The sequence below is a fragment of the Elephantulus edwardii genome, unplaced genomic scaffold (genome assembly GCF_000299155.1).
Source record: "Elephantulus edwardii isolate Elephantulus edwardi_28Jun2011 unplaced genomic scaffold, EleEdw1.0 scaffold00193, whole genome shotgun sequence".
NCBI classification, from domain to species: domain Eukaryota; kingdom Metazoa; phylum Chordata; class Mammalia; order Macroscelidea; family Macroscelididae; genus Elephantulus; species Elephantulus edwardii.
Window position 1 is genome coordinate 4559368 of NW_006399943.1, and position 18490 is coordinate 4577857.

The 18490-nt window shown below is 53.9% G+C and overlaps 2 protein-coding genes across 2 annotated transcripts in view; both read left to right on the forward strand.

Annotated features, from left to right (window-relative positions):
* NTSR1 (neurotensin receptor 1 (high affinity)) overlaps nucleotides 1-9620 on the forward strand; it is a 36645-nt gene extending 27025 nt beyond the window's left edge. The window contains exons 2-4 of the mRNA XM_006896939.1: nucleotides 5651-5852; nucleotides 8063-8153; nucleotides 9371-9620. Coding sequence (XP_006897001.1) covers nucleotides 5651-5852; nucleotides 8063-8153; nucleotides 9371-9620 — 543 coding nt within the window. The remainder of the gene's footprint in view (nucleotides 1-5650; nucleotides 5853-8062; nucleotides 8154-9370) is intronic.
* A 22-nt stretch (nucleotides 9621-9642) lies between these two features.
* Nucleotides 9643-18490, forward strand: part of MRGBP (MRG/MORF4L binding protein) — a 22657-nt gene continuing 13809 nt past the window's right edge. The window contains exon 1 of the mRNA XM_006896940.1: nucleotides 9643-9724. Within this exon, the coding sequence (XP_006897002.1) occupies nucleotides 9643-9724 (82 nt within the window). The remainder of the gene's footprint in view (nucleotides 9725-18490) is intronic.

The window sequence follows — 18490 nt, forward strand, 5'->3', positions numbered from 1 at the left end:
TGGTATTCACTGGACTTCCTTGTATGTGTAGATATTATCCTGTCACTCACAACATTGTATTTCAAAGTGGATCTAGAAATTACCTTTTTAACTATGAAAGCAACCCCATTTTTTCCCTCATCTTTTCATCTCCAGCATAGTAGATCTATGACTGTCTGATTCAAAATGTCCCATGCCAGTCCATCTCATTTCACCAATACCTAGTATGTCAGTATTTATATGTTCCATTTATTTCCTGACAATGTCCAATTTTTCTACATTCATTCTTCTCATATTCCACGGTCCAGTGACTAGTGCTTGCTTACAACTGTTCCTCCTCTTTTGGGTTTTCATACTTGAGGGTTCAGCCTCAGTTGCCATATCTGCTTGTCTACTTAAGGTGTGCTCTGTGGTACATATCGGAAGCAGGAGTAGCATCCACTTCCTAAGGCACATGCCTCTGGAAACTCTATGGACTTTGAGAAACTATAGCTGTCGAAAGGTTTCAGGTCTTTTGTTCATAGAGTTGCTATGAGTCATGCTCAACTCAATGGCAATTAACAACAGCATTGTACATAGGGTTTTTGAAGCCCTGTTGTTTCAGAAGTGGATGGTCAATCCTTCCTCCTAGTCTGTCTTAATTTGAATGCTCAGATTTAGAAAAGTATCTGACAGACAAGCATTTTACACAAAGGAGCAGATGGTGGAAGACATTTCCTGATTATAGAAGCAACCAATATGTTTCTCCCTGCCTTTGGCATGTGTGTCTTGACCCATCCCTTTCCCCACTCCACCAGGATCCCCTTCCACTTCTGCCTACCCCATTCATCCCATCCGGTCCTTGCTTGATTTGATGGCTTAGGTCTCAAGCTTTCTGTGCTTTGTGACTCTGAACAGCTCACACTGCTGCTGGTCTCTGACGCTGCAGCCAGTCTCTTTTGAGTTTAGGAGGCTCTAAGTCCAAATTTCAGGTTCTAGAATTACGGAAGGGTTTCTATCTCAAACTGTTCTGAGAAAAAGTCCTTTGCTTTGAGCTTCTGCTCCAGGACTGACTTCTTGTGAAGAGGCTTAGTGACTCTTCTCTTCTGTTTGCAGCACACTGCAGTCACAGGAAGAGCATTTCCCGGGAGAGGGTGTTGTGTCGTCTGGATCCGGAATATAAGTATTGGTTTCTTGGCCCTCACACCCACTAAACTTCTGGGGGTGTGGCCATACGTGAGTGGGAAGGGCCAAAGTGAAGTCTCCCACCACCATACACATGCTTAGGAGCCAATTACAAATACATGATGTAGACCAGGCTCACTTTAGTCTTTTCTTTTCTTGTTATGTTACATGCACAGTTGGTGTTTTATTTTTCAAAGAGGAGTTCTAAAACATCACGCTAAATCAGGTCAAAAGGTAAAGTTTAAAATAGACTGTTTTATAAGGATAAATGATAACATATGTAATGACTGTTCGCTGTGCAAAATCTTGATCTTAGGGCGTATGATACACCTAGTTGACAATAGCACCCAGGTTTTCCAAATTAGCTTGTCTTCACTTTTCTCTGGTCTGCAAAGACTTCTCATCAGCTGCCTTCTGCTTTTGTTGCATGATCTCAGAATCCCTCTGCTTTCTCTGAGGCAGTCAAACTGTCCTCTTTTCTTTTTCCCTTGCTAATCTCCTGGGTTTTCTTCATGTTTTTCTGGCGGGCAAGTTCTCTCTGATTTCCATGGGCCATCCCAACCACCGAACCGAGGCTGGAAGAGAGCAACTAGGAAAATCAACGGTTCCCAGGTGGCATCACCCAGTCGGCGGTCTCCTCGCACTTTAGTCTTTAAACGGACATCCTTGCTCTTCCATGCCTGGGAAAGGTCCTTGACAGCAGACATTCCCAACGCGACAAGTCTCTTGATTTCTTAGCTGCTGCTACTATGAGTATTGATGGTGGATCCAAGCATAATGAAACCATTGACAGCTCCAGTCTTTCCTCTATCATGATGTTGCCTACTTGTCAAGTGGTGAGGATTTTTGTTTTCTTGACGTTGAGATACAATCAATAGTGAAGGAGGGAGTAGTGAGCGTTCAAGGAGGAAGCATGCCGTGTTCCCCATGGGAGACAGCTGGAGGGCAAGCTGCCTGCTCTCTTGAGTGCTGGGAGCCCTCACAGCATCCCACCCCACCTTCTCCCACCCTCTGCCCTTCCCTGCAGGGAGCCCTCAGCCATGTGGGAGATGGAGATCCCAGATGCTCTCCCAAACTGGTCTCCTGGTGTCTGTGGCTCCACTCAGGAGTCTCAGCTCTGGCGCAGAGATGCAGGTCTGTGAAGGTAGAAGGTAGATGGTAGAAGCTGGAGCTGGGAGCAGTCCCCAAGAGCCTTCCTGACCTTCAGGGTCCCATGGCCTGCAGGCCCCTCAGCTCAGACATCTCGATCTCCAGCAACCTTGTACGAATGGGGCTTCCCCAACAGACCAGCCTCTGAGCTCTGGGCTGGGTGGCGCCCACAAGACCCAGCTGATCTTGAGTGGTTCACCCCAGCTCCTCGCTCAGCACATCGAACACAACACAGCCACTTTTGCAAAGTCCTGGGCCTTGTGGAAGGGAGATCTAGCTAAGAGGAGAAACTTCCAGAATCTGCTGGTGGGTGGAGGCGAGGTGAGCAGATGGCGTCATCCTGAAGATCGGAGCTTCTCACAATGGGGAAGAGTATCTCTGGTGTCCGGCCTGGACAGGGTGGCCAACCTTGTCCTGGACACTAGCCACAGGTACTTGGGACAGGGGTGCTGTGCTGAACACATACGGACCCAGGTCCTTAGCAAGTCTTTTCCTAGCCAAGGTCTAGGGTCCATCTCAGGTGACAAGAAAAAGGGAGGATCCAGGCTACAAGGTCAGCAAAGTCAAAATTTGGAGGTTCATTCAGCCTCTGGTGTGTACTGATCATTGCATGTACTGGGCATCCACGACACCTTGGCCACCAAGGAGGATATGACTCCACTCTGGACAGCTAAGTGCTTGGGGCTCAGAGGACAAGAATGAAGTTCCTAAAACAGCAATAAACAGGTGACAGGGCCCCAAGGAGGTGAGGTCTAGTGAGGGCACGGGGCAGGGAGGCCAGGGAGGCTGCAGGGATGGCAGTATCCTTGGTGGAGCCACTGTGGAGAGACACTCCAAAGAGCTGAGGGAAACAAGTGGCCACGTGAACAGGCTTGGTGAGTCGGAGGCCAGGGGGCAGTGGAGCACCTGGCACAGGTGGGGGTGGGTTCTCCCCTGAGAAGGTAGGAATCGGGACACTCAGAGAGGGAAGACAGCCGACTGAAGTCCAGCAGAAACCCAGCTGCCAAACAGGGCTGACCCCTGGGGCTCCTGCCTAGGACCACACCACATGGGTCAGCCTGGGTCCTGGGCCTGCCCTCAGGTCACCAGAGCCTGTCCCACCAGCCCAGCTCACCTTTTAGAATCCAGCTTGGAGCCTGAAGCCTGTGAAAAGGCCTCAGTCAGCTCTCCAGCCTGGTCACCCCCACCCAGCCCCCAGACAGCTATTTTGGACGCCTGTGCTCGGTGAGGTGAGGTATGTAAAATGTTTTGACAGTTAAAATCTGTGTTGGATATGTTCATTCTGTTAAAGTACACCATCTCTGTAGACTCATGGGAATGGTGTTTTTCCTGTGACCTGGTGGCCCCAAGGCCCCAAAACCTTCCCAGAGTGGAGAGGGACTGTGGTCTGTTCCCAGCCAGGCCTGCACCCTGAGGTCCTGCAGCTGGTGGGACCTGGATGCAGAAAGCCACCAAGATGATGGAGGAAGACAGCAGGCCCGAGCCTCACTTAGGGCCACTGTCCAGAGGACAACAGGCACAGGCACTGAGACTTCTGCAGGACTGCCTGTCCCCTCAGAGCCCAGGACAGCCGCTCTCCAAGTGTTTGTGTCCAGTCTGTTGAACAAGACCTGAAGTTGAGCACAGACGCCTCCTCGAAGGTCACCAAGCACCCTGAGCTGAGCAGGGCCAGCTTGCCACTGTCAGTCCTGCTGTGGCCACTGACTGGTCCTGTCAGAGACACAGCTCGGGCCAGTGCACCTGGAGAAGGCAGGCATGCTTGGAGAGACAGACAGGTGAACAGATAGACAATTGGAGCTTCAGGGAGCAAGCCCGCCACCCACCCACTCCCAAATTCCAGAACCCTGTGGTCACAGAGCCGTCTAGGAATACGTGGCGGCTGGGTCACTGTGGCCACTGCCCGGCTGGAGGATCCCTAGGCCCTGGGATCCTGCTGTCCTGTGATGTGTGGACCACAGAGCACATGTGGACAAGGAGAGTGGTGTCCGTGCCCCGTATGGGCTCCTGAACCTCTTTGTGTCTCAGTTTCCCCATCTATAAAAGGAGATCTTAGCATATACTCTTGGGGTAGCTGAAGGCTCAGGGGTGAGGTATTATGGGGTCCAGTGAGAACGCAGCTCTGTGAGGGGTAGACATGAGGTCATCCTCACCAGGACAGCATGCTCCCTGAGGCTCCAATTGTCTATCCGTTCACTGTCCAAACGAAGCCTCACCCATAGGACCCCAGTCCTGCTCGTGAGCCCAGGGCCAGACCAGGCCAGGGAGGCACTGGGAATGGTGGCCTGGGGCCTAGCACAGGGATCCCCAAGTGTAGATTCCCTTCAGCCTCCTCCAAAAATCACCACAGCTGATCCACCAAACCAGCACAGAGGCTTCCCCAAACCACCGGAATGCTCTTCACGTCTGAGAATCGGAATGAGACTTAGGAGGAAGCTCTGGAAGCAGCCACAGGCTGCAGGCCGGCAGGGCTGACATCATGAGGAGAAAGGGTTGAGAGCCAAGGCCTCGCTGTCACCACTGCTGGGCAAGGTCCACAGAGCCAGCTCCTCCTTGGCCTTGGACGTGATGCTCCTTCCTGGGCGAAGCTGTCCACTGTCCATCATTCACTGTGGAGGCTCAGGACAGTCTGCAGCAAGGTCACTGACCCGGCTGACCCAGTGCCTGCAGAGGCCTTCACAGCCTGGGGGGGGGGGGTTGTCCAAGGAGCAGACCTGTGATGCAGACAGGCCAGAGTTCAAGGCCAGGGCCAGCCACAGCAAACTGAGTGACTTGAGCAAGACCTATACCCTCCCTGAAAGGGGCCCCCATGGGGTCAGAGGTGATGTTGTGGGGAAGGGAAGTGCTCGTAAACACATGCCAGCTTTGCCCCTCTCAGAGCAGCTTTGTGGAGCAGAAGGCAGACTCTGCCATGGCATCCGGATTCAAGCCCTGGTGTGTGGGGTGGCAAGTCTGGGCTCCTCTGTCCTGTTGCGGGGTGGTGATGAAAGGGGATGACACGCGTGAGTGTGCAATGTCCAAACCTGGGCACAGAGAGCCTGGACCAGCCCTGCACCCTCCAGTCCACACCTCATGCTATAGACCTAAGCAGAGGAGCCCTGAGGGGGCAGGTGGAGCATGGAGCTCGGAGAGTGGCATCCAGCAGCTGGAGAGAGGGACCCTCTGAGCTCAATCTGACTGAGCCCCTCACCCCGGATCCTGAGCACCCACTCACACACCCTGAGCTCCCCACCCCGATCCTGAGCCCCTGATCCTGAGCCCCAACCAGCATGCCAGGTGCCCAGGATCAGTTCAGAGGTGACGGCTCCCTTGAAGGAGCCACACAGCCCAGCAGATCTGACGGTCACCCTTTGTCCTGCAGGTCAACGCATTTGTGTCTTTCGTGTTCCCTATGGTGGTCATCTCCATCCTGAACACCATCATCGCCAACAAGCTGACTGTCATGGTGCACCAGGCGGCTGAGCAGGGCCAAGTCTGCGCTGTCGGGGGCCAGCAAACCACCTTCACCATGTCCATCGAGCCTGGCAGGGTGCAGGCCCTGCGGCATGGAGCCCGGGTCTTACGTACGTAGTGGCATCTTGGCCCACCTAGGGGTGAGCAGTAGCCCAGAGTCACCAAAGGCAAAACCTCAGAGAACGGAGGTGAAAGACACCAAAGCCAGAGCCCATGATTTCCTGCCCCAAGTGGGTCTGTGGGGCGGCTCTCCAGTGCCATTCATGCTTTTACCCACACACCCCACCCATCCATCCATCCACCCATCCATCCATCACCTATCCATCCATCCTCCATAAACTCATTGATTCATTTATCCCTCCTCTCCCCCCTCTACCCACACATCCATCCTCCACCCATCCATCCATCATTCATCCGTCCATCCACTCATCCTCCACCCATACATACATCCATCCTCCATAAATTCATTCATTGTTCTATTCATCCCGTCACTCTTCCCTCCATCCGTCAGTCTCCCCATCACTCCTTTGCTCACCCATTCATTTCTATCTGTTCATTTAACTTCCACCCAGCTATCGATTCACCTATTTAACCATAATTCCTCCACTCATCTATTTATCTATCATCCATCCATCTTTCCATCCATCCATCCACCTACTGACCCATCATTCATCCCTCTATCCATCTATCCTTTTCATATCCCTCCATCAGCCCAATCATCCAATCATCCATCAAATCATTTCCGTTCCTCTCCTCCTTTATCCTTCCATTTAATCATCTATACAACCACGGATGACTCGGGCTCTTTCTGCCTCCTCCTTTTCCATTCTGACTCATATTCCAGGGCTAATTCTTAGGTTGGGCCTGAGCCATGTGTCCAAGCAAATCACCCTACACAACAGTTGGCTCTGTGCACCCAAACTTCTCTCGAGGAGTTTTGGACTCCATGGGTAACAGTCCGCTCTAACAACAGCATACTGCCAGCAGACAAGACCCAGGGTCTGATCCTTCAGGACACTATGCGCACCTAACAGGGACTTCTAAGAGCTTAACACTCAAAAGTCCCAAGTGTGTCCTGTCACAGAAGAGCAGTGGAGAGAGCTTATTGGTGCAGGTATGGCCCTCCATCCCGTGTTTCCAGGCCTGGATGTCCTCAGAGAAGTAGGCATCTGTAAGGGAGATGTGTTTTTTTTGCTCGTCCCAACCTCTGAAGCCAGCCTCACATGGTGGCAGCCGACAGGTGCCCCCAGAGCATCACCAGTGCCTCCTGCTGGCCCCAGCAGCCTCTGTAGTCACTACCCCAGGTGTCTGCATCAGCAATGTGGAGCTTTGCATCAAGGGAATGACCCCTTGCCCACTGGTTCTGGTTATACCATCTGGCAGAATGTTCTAGTTACCACATTTTCAAGAGAAGGAGGAATAATAATGTCTTTCGTCAACCCAGTGGATTCCAAACATAACTTCAGTGTGGAGTTAGGTGAGTACTGCTTACCTGAGAAATGATCAGGACAGAGACAACTCCTGACCATGAGAGTGAAGGAATCCATGTGAAAACATTGAGCACGGAAGACGTAGGCTGTGCTTATGTGCCACAGCTGGTGTTCTGTGCCAGCCTGCTCCTGGGGCCAGCACATGGGTGCAGTGTGAACTCGGAGCCCAGCTTTCTGAACAAATGCCTCCAACATGGACTTGCTCCTCCTTGTCTTCTGAGGCTTCCTAATAGCAAGCACCTCCCCTCAATTCCATGACCCACTCTTCCTGGCCACCCTGTGTCCTGAGCCATGCCTCCAGACCACCTCATGTCGTGAGTCACTCCTCCCAGCCACCTTGTAGGCCACCTTGTGTCCTAAGCGATGGTAGTCCCACCTTAGATGGTTGTTTAAAAGCCTTCAAGACACAGTGGCTGCGCAGCAAGGCAGATGTAGACCACTGTCTTTGTGGGCTGGACATGTCCCTGAGACTCACAGGTCCAGCAACACTCTCCTGGAGCTCTGTCCTGCCTTCTTTCTAAAGCTGCTGCTGAGAAGAGGCCAGGACTAGGTTCCCACATCAACTCCAGTGCCCATACCTAAAGGAAAAGCCCATTTCCCCAGATAAGCCACGTGCAGGCAGGGTCAGCACGACAGCAGAAGTGTGGGGACACGGTCAGCCATGGCTGTTTAGCTTTGCAGGAAGATGGTAGAGACTTGACATGCTGCCTCTGAAGCCACCCCAGGGACTAGCCTGGGGAACCCCTGAGCCCTCAGCAAAGCCCTGTGGCTCACTGAGTACCCTGATAGGCCCCGCCCCATGCACTGACCTCCACCTCTCCATGTCTCAGGAGCTGTGGTCATCGCCTTTGTGGTGTGCTGGCTGCCCTACCATGTGCGCCGTCTCCTGTACTGTTACGTGTCTGAGGAGCAGTGGACCCCGTGAGTATGTGGCTGGGGGGCCAGTAGGGAAGGTCAGACCGTGGGAGGCACTGCCGAGGGAACAGCTCAAGGCTGCCAGGCAGTGATCCCGAGGGGAGACTGCAGAGGTGAGGGTGTGGATGTGAGATGCTTTGGGGAGTCGCTGACCCCACTTAGCCAGGTTCCTGCAGCAGAAAATGAGGGCAGTGACAGGTGAGAGGAGAATAAACAGAGATGAGGACAGGAGCACACCCTCAGGCACACGGGGGCAGTGCAGGGCCCCAGGGACAGCAGTGGTTGGTTCTGTGCTTTGCCAGAGGACTCAGGGGACTCACCTCCAGGGCCTGCTTCCCTGGTCACACCAGTGTGATTCACTCTCCAGTGACCTCAACATGTAGACAGTGCTGTCCACTGGAGAGCTCGGGAGAGACCAGGGATTCCCAGGGGCTGCTCACAGGCCTTCTGCCTGGCACTTCCCAACTCTGCTCTCCCAGAAGGCCAAGTTCCATACCAAGCACCATGTTTGCACACCTTGAACACAGGTCACTCTCACCAGAGACCATGAGAACCTTCCAGAAATTCCTGTTCCCAGGGGTCTGGGGCCACCCTGCATGCAGGCCTTCCTCAGAACAGCACCTCAGGCCCTGGGGACCATCTCTTGATAGGGCTGCCATCTCCAAGTGGGCACTAGGGTCTTCAGCATGAAGAGGGCAGCTGGGGGGACATGTAGAGGACAGACAAGGAGGGGAAGTCACAGAGGGGACAAGTAAAGCCCAAAATAAAGGATTTCCAGGACTCAGTCTGCCTGGTGAAGGAGTGAGTTCCCCATGGACCAAGAAAGCCAAGGGACAGGTGCACGACTCCCCAGGGAGCCTGGAAGAGGCCCTGTCATAAGGTGGGGGCCACTACAGCACCCACTTTTCTAGAGTCCTCATGGGTTGTGTTGTAGGGACAGGTGGGAGGCCAGACAGGACGGCTGAATCTCCCCCAGCAACCAGCCACCAGGTGGGACACGGTCAGAGTATTATATCACCTTGTCCTGCCAAATCAGAGTCTGGGGGTTACCAGGCAACCCCTACTTTAGGTAACAGACAATGGTGACTGTGGTGGTGCGAGCCTCCCCCATCCCTGGCCCCCATCCGCTGCCCTGTCTGCCGCCCCGTCTGAGCCGCCCCATGTGAGCCGCCCCCTCTGCCGCCTCGTCTGAGCCACCCCATCTGAACCGCTCCCTCCCGCAGCTTCCTGTATGACTTCTACCACTATTTCTACATGCTGACCAACACGCTCTTCTACGTCAGCTCTGCCATCAACCCTGTCCTCTACAACCTGGTCTCTGCCAACTTCCGCCACATCTTCATGTCCACCCTGGCCTACATCTGCCCCCTGTGCTGGCGTCGGAGGAAGAGGCAGGTGCTGGCCAGGAAAGCCAACAGTGTATCCAGCAACCACACCTTCTCCAGCAATGTCACCCGGGAGACTCTCTACTAGAAGGGGATGGGGCAGGGGTGGGATGGGGGGACAGGAGAGAGGCCTCTGCCCCCACCCTCGGATCAGCCCCCCAGCAGCCCAGCAGGCTCAGGCACACCTGGAAGGTACCCAGTCCCCTGTGGCCCCTCTCCCTCCTCCCCTGAAAGCCTGGGAGCCTGTCTCTCTCCAGATTCCAGGGGCCCCATAATGAAGAGGAATTAGTGCTGGGCACAAGCTTGCCTCTTTGCAGACTAATGGATGTTTAGAGAAGGAACTAAAGGAGTGGGCTAGGCTGGCAGACAGCATAGGGTCCTTAGTGGCAGCGCTTCTGATGCTGACCTGGGGGGAGAGGGGGCCTCCTCTGAGTGAGGCTCACCGCTGTCAACAGCTGTGATCGGGACTGCCTGCCCGCTGCCTCCAGCCCTGGGCCAGCCCTAGTCCGGTAAGTCCCAAGCAGCTTGGGCTCTGATGTCCAGGCCTATCTCCTGTGTTGTTCTTCCTCATCTGCACAGAGGTCCAGCCAGGCATGGAGCTGCTTTCCTGGGTGTGCGCAAATGCACTCTCTCTCTTTCTCTGGCCTGGGGAGGGGAGAGGCACTCCTCCTGCTGCCCTCACCATGGACAGCAGGCCCCCAAACACCAGGCAAGGTCAGCCTCCACCTGCCCAGAAAGGACACAAGCCTGGCCCCAGGCTTGGGTGGGATCCCCTGAGCGCAAGGTTAGGATCCCCAGAGTTGGTGGGCAGAGACTCCTTATGCTTTCTGATCTGTGCCTGTTGGTGTGCACCTCGGTGAGGAGAGGTTAAAAGATGGGTCCAGGCCACCAGCAGGTGAAGAGAGGTGGGTCCAGGCCCCCAGCAGGTAAGGCGGCTTCCAGGCCCCGCTGGCCTGCATCCCTGACTGAATCTCAGATGCATCCATCACCCTTGGCTCCAGAGAACTCCAGGCGCCCAGCAGGATGGCGCCACCCTGTGTGCAGAAGCCAGGCTCCACCTCAGTAGGACAGACGCCCACTAGGCATCCTCCAGTTGCAGAGGGAACAGGACGCAAGAGTAGCTCCCCTGGATGCCCAAGGGCCAGCAGCCACTGTGGCAGCAAAGGGCCCTGGAAAAGCAGCTCAGGCCCTTGGTGGGTCCTTTGTACTTAGTTCTCAGTGCTGTGGGCTCGGAGCAGACACCGGAGTCGAGGGACCCTTCCCTGCTGGGGATCAAACCAGGCTCTCCTGGGCTTCTCAAAACTCAATGTTCCACAGGCTACAGTATCTGTGGTCACTTTGGGCTGGCTGCCCTGCTGTGAATTGTATATTTTGGAGACCACACGCCGGTCCTCTACTGTCTGCCTGCACTCTAGTGTGAGCTTCCTGCCACACGGCACCCTGCACAGCTCCCCCAGGCCAGTTAGGGCACCTCACAGCCCAATGGGCCAGGCAGGGCACCCCACAGCCCCACAGGCCAGACAGGGTACCCCACAGCCTCATGGGCCAGGCAGGGCACTCCAAACAGCCCCACAGGGTAAAGAGGGCACTCCATGGCCCCATATGCCAGGCAGAACACCCCACAGTCCCACAGGCCAGTCAAGGAACCCCACAGTCCCACAGACCAAACAGGGTGCCCTTCAGCCCCATGGTGCCCCACAGGCCAGGCAGGGCACCTCACAGAGCCCCAGGCCAGACAGGACGTCCACAGAATCCTTGTCTCCAGACTCCAGCAAGATGTAACCAGCCCAGGAAAGGGTCTCCTCCTCATCCGGCTTCCCAGGCAGGGTCCGCTCTGGAGGACTCTCCCACCCAGCAGGTCCAGGCACTGGCACAACCCCTACTCCACCAGGAGTGGACGTCAGTGCTGACCCAGGAGCTGCCCTTCCTCATCTAGGCCACTGCTGTCCTGAGTCTCAGCTCCCCAGGTGGTCATCTACCCTCTTGGACCCTCCAAGGCTAGGGACACCCTGGGGAGCAGGTTGGAGGGGTCAGGCAGGGCTACTGCAGTCAGAAGGACTCTGCAGCCACACCCCTCATGTCAGCCGCACTCTGACACCCACAAACCACGGACAGAGCCTGTTGGGACTCTTAGTTACCTGAAGCTGATGTACAGAAGTGCACCGGCAAATGGCTTTGAGTGGTAGGAGTTGATCTCAGTCCTGAGGCCGAGTTGGGGACTGGGAGCACCCCGGGAGGGGACAGGGGAGCCCACAACACCTAGCCACAGTGAGCAGGTACACCTGGGCATCACTGTGCTGACTTTCTCCTCTGTGAATGAAACCCCGATGAAATGTTCACTACAGACCAGGTGTGTTAGGTGTCCTCATGAGAGACTCCCGCCTCGCCCCTCACCATCCTGCCTCTGCTCCGTTCAAGCCCTGGTTGAGCCCGCTGATGTCCCCTCTCGTGTGAGATCGTCGCCTTTCTCACTTTCAACCCCAGTGCTCCACTTGCCGATGAGCGGCCAAGACCCACATCCTTCGTCTTGTGCTCGCAGCTTCACGTGGCGTCTGTCCTGCCCTTGTGTGTGTGCGCATGTTGGCACTTTCTATAGGACCCCTCAGAATGGACTAGGCTTAGATGCTCCCTGCTCTGGTCTCATGTAATTAAGGTAACAAAGAGCCCTTTTCCAAGGCAGCCTCGACTCAGGACTTCCCCTGGTTTCCCTGGGGCGCATTCAGCCCTCACTCCCACCGTCTTCTCAGCCTATGCCAAGTCCTGTCCTGACTCCAGGGCCAGGGCCACATCATGAGTGTGTCCCTGTCCATCCCTTGCCCATGTGAGCCTCTCTAGTGGCCAGCAGGCCACCCCCTATCACATCGCCTCAAATAGCTGGTCACGTCCATGCACTTGGCACCTATAGACCCGAGTCTACAATAAAGGAGAAGCGTGTCTGTGTCTTTGACCAGATCCCTTGGTTGTAATGGTCTTGCCTCAGCTTCCTCCCACTTCCCTCCTCCACTCACTCCCTCCTCCACTCCCTCCTCCCTCCTCCACTCCCTGCTCCCTCATCCACTTCCTCCTTCACTCCTTCCTCCCTCATCCACTCCCTCCTCCACTCCCTCTTCCCTCCTCCACTCCTTGCTCCCTCATCCACTTCCTCCTCCACTCTCTCCTCCCTCCTCCACTCCCTCCTCCATCCTCCACTCACTCATACCTAATTCACTCCCTCCTTCCTCATCCATTCTCTCACTCTCAGGCACTTACTCATCGTTCTCTCCCTCCCCCACTCATTCATCCATTCACTCACTCATCCCTTCACCGACTCATTCATTTACTCACTCACTCAATCTCTCACCCCCTTACTCCATCACTCATTCATTCTCTTACTCTCCAAATGTATCCATTCACTTAAAAACTCAGACCCAGCAACTGACCCTCATCTGGGTCTGTCCCCGGAAATGTGCCCTTCAGGAGGTACAGCCTGCACGTCCATGTGACTCAGGAATGTCAGGAAACTGGGCTGCCTTTCTGGCGGTCTGAGGGGCTCCAGGCAGACAGCAGGAGGGGGCCACTGTCCTCTGAAGTGTCTGCTGTTGAGTCCAGCATCCGGATACACAGTGATGATCCCAAACTCACATTCTGTCCAGACAGCCATGAGTGCTGGGTGATGCAGCCTCAGCAGTGACGTGGGAGTGCACATCAGGGGACGATCTATTTGTCACATTGCTGTTGCCAGCTCCTGCCCATGACCTTGGGTGGCTGGTCCAAGAAGCTTCCCAGAACACAGTCTTTCAAGATAGGCCTCAAGTTTCACATCAAAGCTTTCTGCTTTGGGCACTTCTCACAAATGTGCACGTCCCAGCTCAATAGAGAATTGGGGTGCAAGGCAGAATGGGGTGCAAGGCAGAACTGGGGTACAGGAACAGAACTGGGGTGTTGGGACAGAACCAGAGGGCAGGGGGTAGGCTGTGTCCCACAGCCCCCCACAGGAAGCCAAGCCCTCCACACTGCAGGTCTTTTGCGCTGGGGTGGGAGGGCGCTGGTTCAGCACAAGGACAGAGGGCAGTCATCAGCCTGCAGACTCAGGCACCCTGCACCATGTGGTTGCTAGGTAACAGTGGAGGCACTGGGAGAGAATTCTATACATTTTTAACTACGTCTGAAGGGAAAAAACCAGCCACATGGCAGCAGAACCGGAGCTTCCTGAACTGAAAACCTCCCATTGCCCCTCCTCCCTCCTCCCCACATCCACCACAGTTATAATTTGAATTCCAACTTTGATCAGGACACCATGGAAACCATGTCCAGGCTGAATTTATGAAAGGAACAAGAAAGAAAGGAATGAGGAGGAGGCCAGTCCAGGGACCAGATGAATGAAGGAGGAAGCAAGAGCTGGCACTCAGCTCACGATACCTGAGAAGAGGCTGCCTTAGAGGGGCCCCCTCCTATGCACACACATGTAACTGCATTCCTTCACACATGCATATGTACACACATGTGCACACTCACACATTCTTGCTTTTGTACTTATGTGTATTCATGAATATGGATGAGCCCTCATACATGCATGTGTACACGTGTACACACCCACATGTGCACACCCATTATTTCATACATAGTAAGTGCGTTCGTGGGCCTGCACTGACATGTGTATGCATGTAAGGATACCACACACCCACACAGTGCACATACACACAACTGCACACAGTCACGTTCACATACACGTGTGTACATTCACGTGCACCCACGTAAAGGCGCACACCTGTGTGTACCACAGTCCTGTTCACATACACATGTGTGTACGCTCACGTGCACAATGCACTCACACACGTGCACTCACACACAGCAGCACATGCTCACACACCATCATACACTCACATGTCTGCACACACAGACGTCCTCGTACAATGTGGCCACAGGAACTCCCGCGGGCTCTGAAAACCTCAGCCCTCCGCCTCAGCACCAGTCCCCTTGGTCCCAGCTCCCCTCCTCCCTGTTGGTGTTAGAAGAGGAGGCCTCTTCCTGCCCTGGGAATCAAATGAAAGCCCTCCCTCAAGGCCTGGGAAGACTCCCTCCTTCCCCAGTCCAGCTCATTTTCAGGCTGAAAGGAACTGCTCAGCCTCCAGCTGGACTTGCTCAGGAGAGAAGCTCTCAGCAGCCTCGGGGGCTCTTCGGGTGGAAACTGTCAGCAGAAAAGAGGCCGGAGTCAGAGCAGGGCTGAGGCCTCCGTCATGGGGGCATCAGAGACGCTTGCCTCTCTAGAACCTGCTGGTGAAGGCGCAGTGGGGACACTCTGGGAACTTGCCCACCTCCCACTCCCCAACATTTCCTGTTATCACCCATCCAAGAATCTCTCTTTGCCTACTATGCTCCCAAAAATACCTCCACTATCTTCCTGTCCCAGGTGCCCTGGCGTGGTCTCCAGACCCCAGGAACCCCATCCCCATCACCAAGCCTCTGCCCTGAGGACAGCAGGGAAGGTCACAACATGGAGTGGTCACCACACAACCACTGAGGATGGTCAACACTGTGGGTGGTGATGTCTGGACTCTGCCTCAGGACATAATGGGGCCTCCCTCATGCATCCCGGGTGTCTGGACCCTCATCCCTCTTCCAGGGACAGATGGGCAGGAGTTTGTGCATCCACCCCAGTGTCCTTACCCCAGAGGTCACCAGGTGTTCTGGGTTCAACAAGGGACTGCTGCCCACACAGTTAGGACCTTTGATCAGCTTGCCTCCCTGCCCTGCCCCCTCTCCTCCCCCTCCCCAGAGGGTCTTAGACCACGTAAGTGACCTGCACACAAACCTGGGTCTCAATCTCCACTCCTGGGAAAAGCCAGCCTACAATGTTGACGGAGTGCAGAAGTGGGAGACCAGACAAAGACCCCTAGAGCAGATGGCCTGTTTCCTACGGGGCCTGTACATAGGGAGCCCTCAGTACATACAGCAAACTGAGGGTTGGAGATGGGTGGATGAATAGATGGATGGGTGGGTAGATGCATGGATGAGCGGGTGAGAGAGGGAGTGGGTGGGTGGATGAGTGAGTGGGGTGGGTAAACGGATGGAAGGACGTGTGGTTGAGTGGGTAGGAGGTGGGCGCATGGAAGCGTGGAGGATAAATGGATGAACTGGTGGGTGGAAGGATGTCTGGGGGAGATGAACAGGTGTATGAGTGTCGCCTTGTGCAGGCTCTGGAGGGCAGAGCTGAGATAGAGGCCAGGGCTCCAGGAAGTCTTCAGGTTCCCCCTGCTATGACTAGGCCAGGGAAGGGGACATCCCCTGGGCAAGGCATCTCCAGGAATTGCATTCAGCCAGCCTACCCCACACACACACACACACACATACACGTCCTGTCTTCATATTCACACATACACACACACACACACACACTTCATCCCTACACACACTACATCCCTACACACACTACACACCATCTGCACATATACACCCCAACTCCACACATAGACATAAACACACTCTATCCCCACAATACCAGACTATATCCCACCTCCATGCACCTGCACACATCTTAACACACACACGCACACCGCAGCACAGCCTGCCCTCAGCCCAGTGCTCTCCTGGCCTCACCTGGCTGAAGCATTGGAGTGATTCACTCTTCCATCAAACCAGAAACTCAGCTCCATACATAAGTCAAGGAACAGCTACAGCAGCTGCTGCAAAGGCTAGGAGTGTCTTGGGGAACATTAAAGCAAGCACCCTATGGGTGCTTTAAATGGTTTTCCATTAATGACTTGCTAGAAGCCTGAATTAGTTTCTAAGCCTGCACACGTCCATGTGTACCCTGGCCCACATAAGCTCCCAAATCGTGTCTCTACGTCTTTTCCAACATGTCATTTTCTCAATGTATGTCATTTCCATGTAAGCAACACAGATGCATGCCACAACGTTGATTTTGTTGCATGTTGTGGCATCGATCTTGATTTCCAGTGATGCTGATGGCAGAAGACAGCTGCCTCTGAAGGTTTTCTAGTCTATAATCTAGAAGGTCACTGTGCCTTCTTCCAGAGGAGGGCCACGGGGTTCACACTGCCAACTTCAACTGCCTCCTGAGTGCCTTGATCCAACATTCAAGAAGGATAAAAAGCTGAGAGAGGTCAGCATCCTTCCTACCACCCCCAAGTCCTCGCTGGGCAGTTCCTACCCCTCACCCCACACCAGTAGCACACCCTGCATCAAGTGACCCCACCAGAGTGTCTTCACACCAGGTTACAGAACCAACCCACTGCTGCAAAGATTGTGAGAAGCCAACTGTTCACGCCCTCACTCACCCTCACTCCCACCCCTCAGGGACCTGTCATGCCCCACAGCAGGACATGTTGTCGCTAGGTGCCCTGCAGCTGGTTTTGCTCCCAGAGACCCCACGCACAGAGGAAGGCCCGCCCAGTCCTGGGGGGTCTCTCAAGTGCTGCTGCGTTTGAACCTCATGCTGCAGACACTGAGACAACTCAGGATTTTGGGGAAAAGGTATTTGTAATGAATAAATCATTAGACATACAAAATTCTGTTACACAATCTGACAATGTTTCTATCATCAAGGCCAGGTTTTTCAGTCACAGACTCCCTTTCTTTGTTTCCGACTTCTGCATCCAATCCTAGTAAGTATTCATGTATTCTGTTTGCACACTTGATGAGTTAATTTCATCTTCGACTTTGTTACTGTTGTTAGGTGCCACTGAGCCAACCATGACTTACAGTTACCCTGAGAATAACAGATCAGAGCCCCTTAGGTCTGGAGGTAAATTTTAGTTGTAAATTTGGAAATAGTCATATTGACAGGTCTTTCTGATGAGTGCATGAATATTATCACTAACAGCATCGTGGTGCAGCATAGACCCTGAAATGTTCCATTTTGAGAATGAGATGCCGTGTAGAGTCTTCGGCCACCTTGAGAGAAGACAAGGACCCCCAGGGCCTTGCTGTGGTGAAGATAGAGGACAGCAGGCAGGGCTGCATGTCCCTGGCCAACCACTTCCTGCCCACCCCGAGAAGCAAACTCCTTTTCTGCGTGAAGTGTTCCTCTGTGTGTCTCAAGGACAGAGATTCCCCTGGCTGATGGCACCAGTGCAGCTTTTGAACATCCCACTCGTGTTATCTGAGTGCAGAGGCACCTCAGTAAAAGTATGTGGGGGTGCCTTGCCTTCATGACCCCTCAAACTCAGCAGGTATACAAGCATGAAGACAAAGTTCAGTGCTGAGCCAATTCTCATGTCTGCCCACCTATCCGTGGCAAAGCCCTGTAGTCTGCATCAGGGACTTTTGGGTCCAGCCACTGCCCAGAGAGGAACTAGCAGAGGGAAGCAGACGGACCACCTATGCCAACCCCATGTCCAGGAGTAGGGTAAGGAAGGACAGAGCAAGCTGGGAGGACAGACAAGTATTGATTCTTACTAGACAGAGGGCACAGGAACACATCAGACTGAGACACCACGCCCAATTCACAGGACATGGAAGGAGAGGGGCCTGGGATGGTGATTCCAAAGGAAAGAAAACGCTCCCAGATGTTCAGAAGGGTGTTCTTATGAGAGACAGGAGAAACCCTAGCTGTGGGTGTCACATAGTGTTATGGTCGACGGATGGATGGATGGAATGTGGGTGGACAGCTACCTGCCAGACTAACTGTTCCCATTCCCAAAAAAATGCGATCCAACAGAATGTGGAAATCACTGAACAATATCCTTAATATCATATGCGAGCAAAATATTGTTGAAGATCATTCAAAAACAGTACATTGATAGGGAACTACTAGAGCTTTGAGTTGGTTTTAGAAGAGGCCACAACTGTGGACTTGGGGGAGGGGAATTGTATAACAATGAAAGAATTTTTTTTTCTTCAAAGAGAAAAATGAAATGGGGGGAGGGGTGGGCAGGGAGGAAAATGTGTAACAATATATCAATGAGGGAAAATTAAATGGAAAGAATGTGCTGTAAAAAAATTATAACGTTTCAGTTT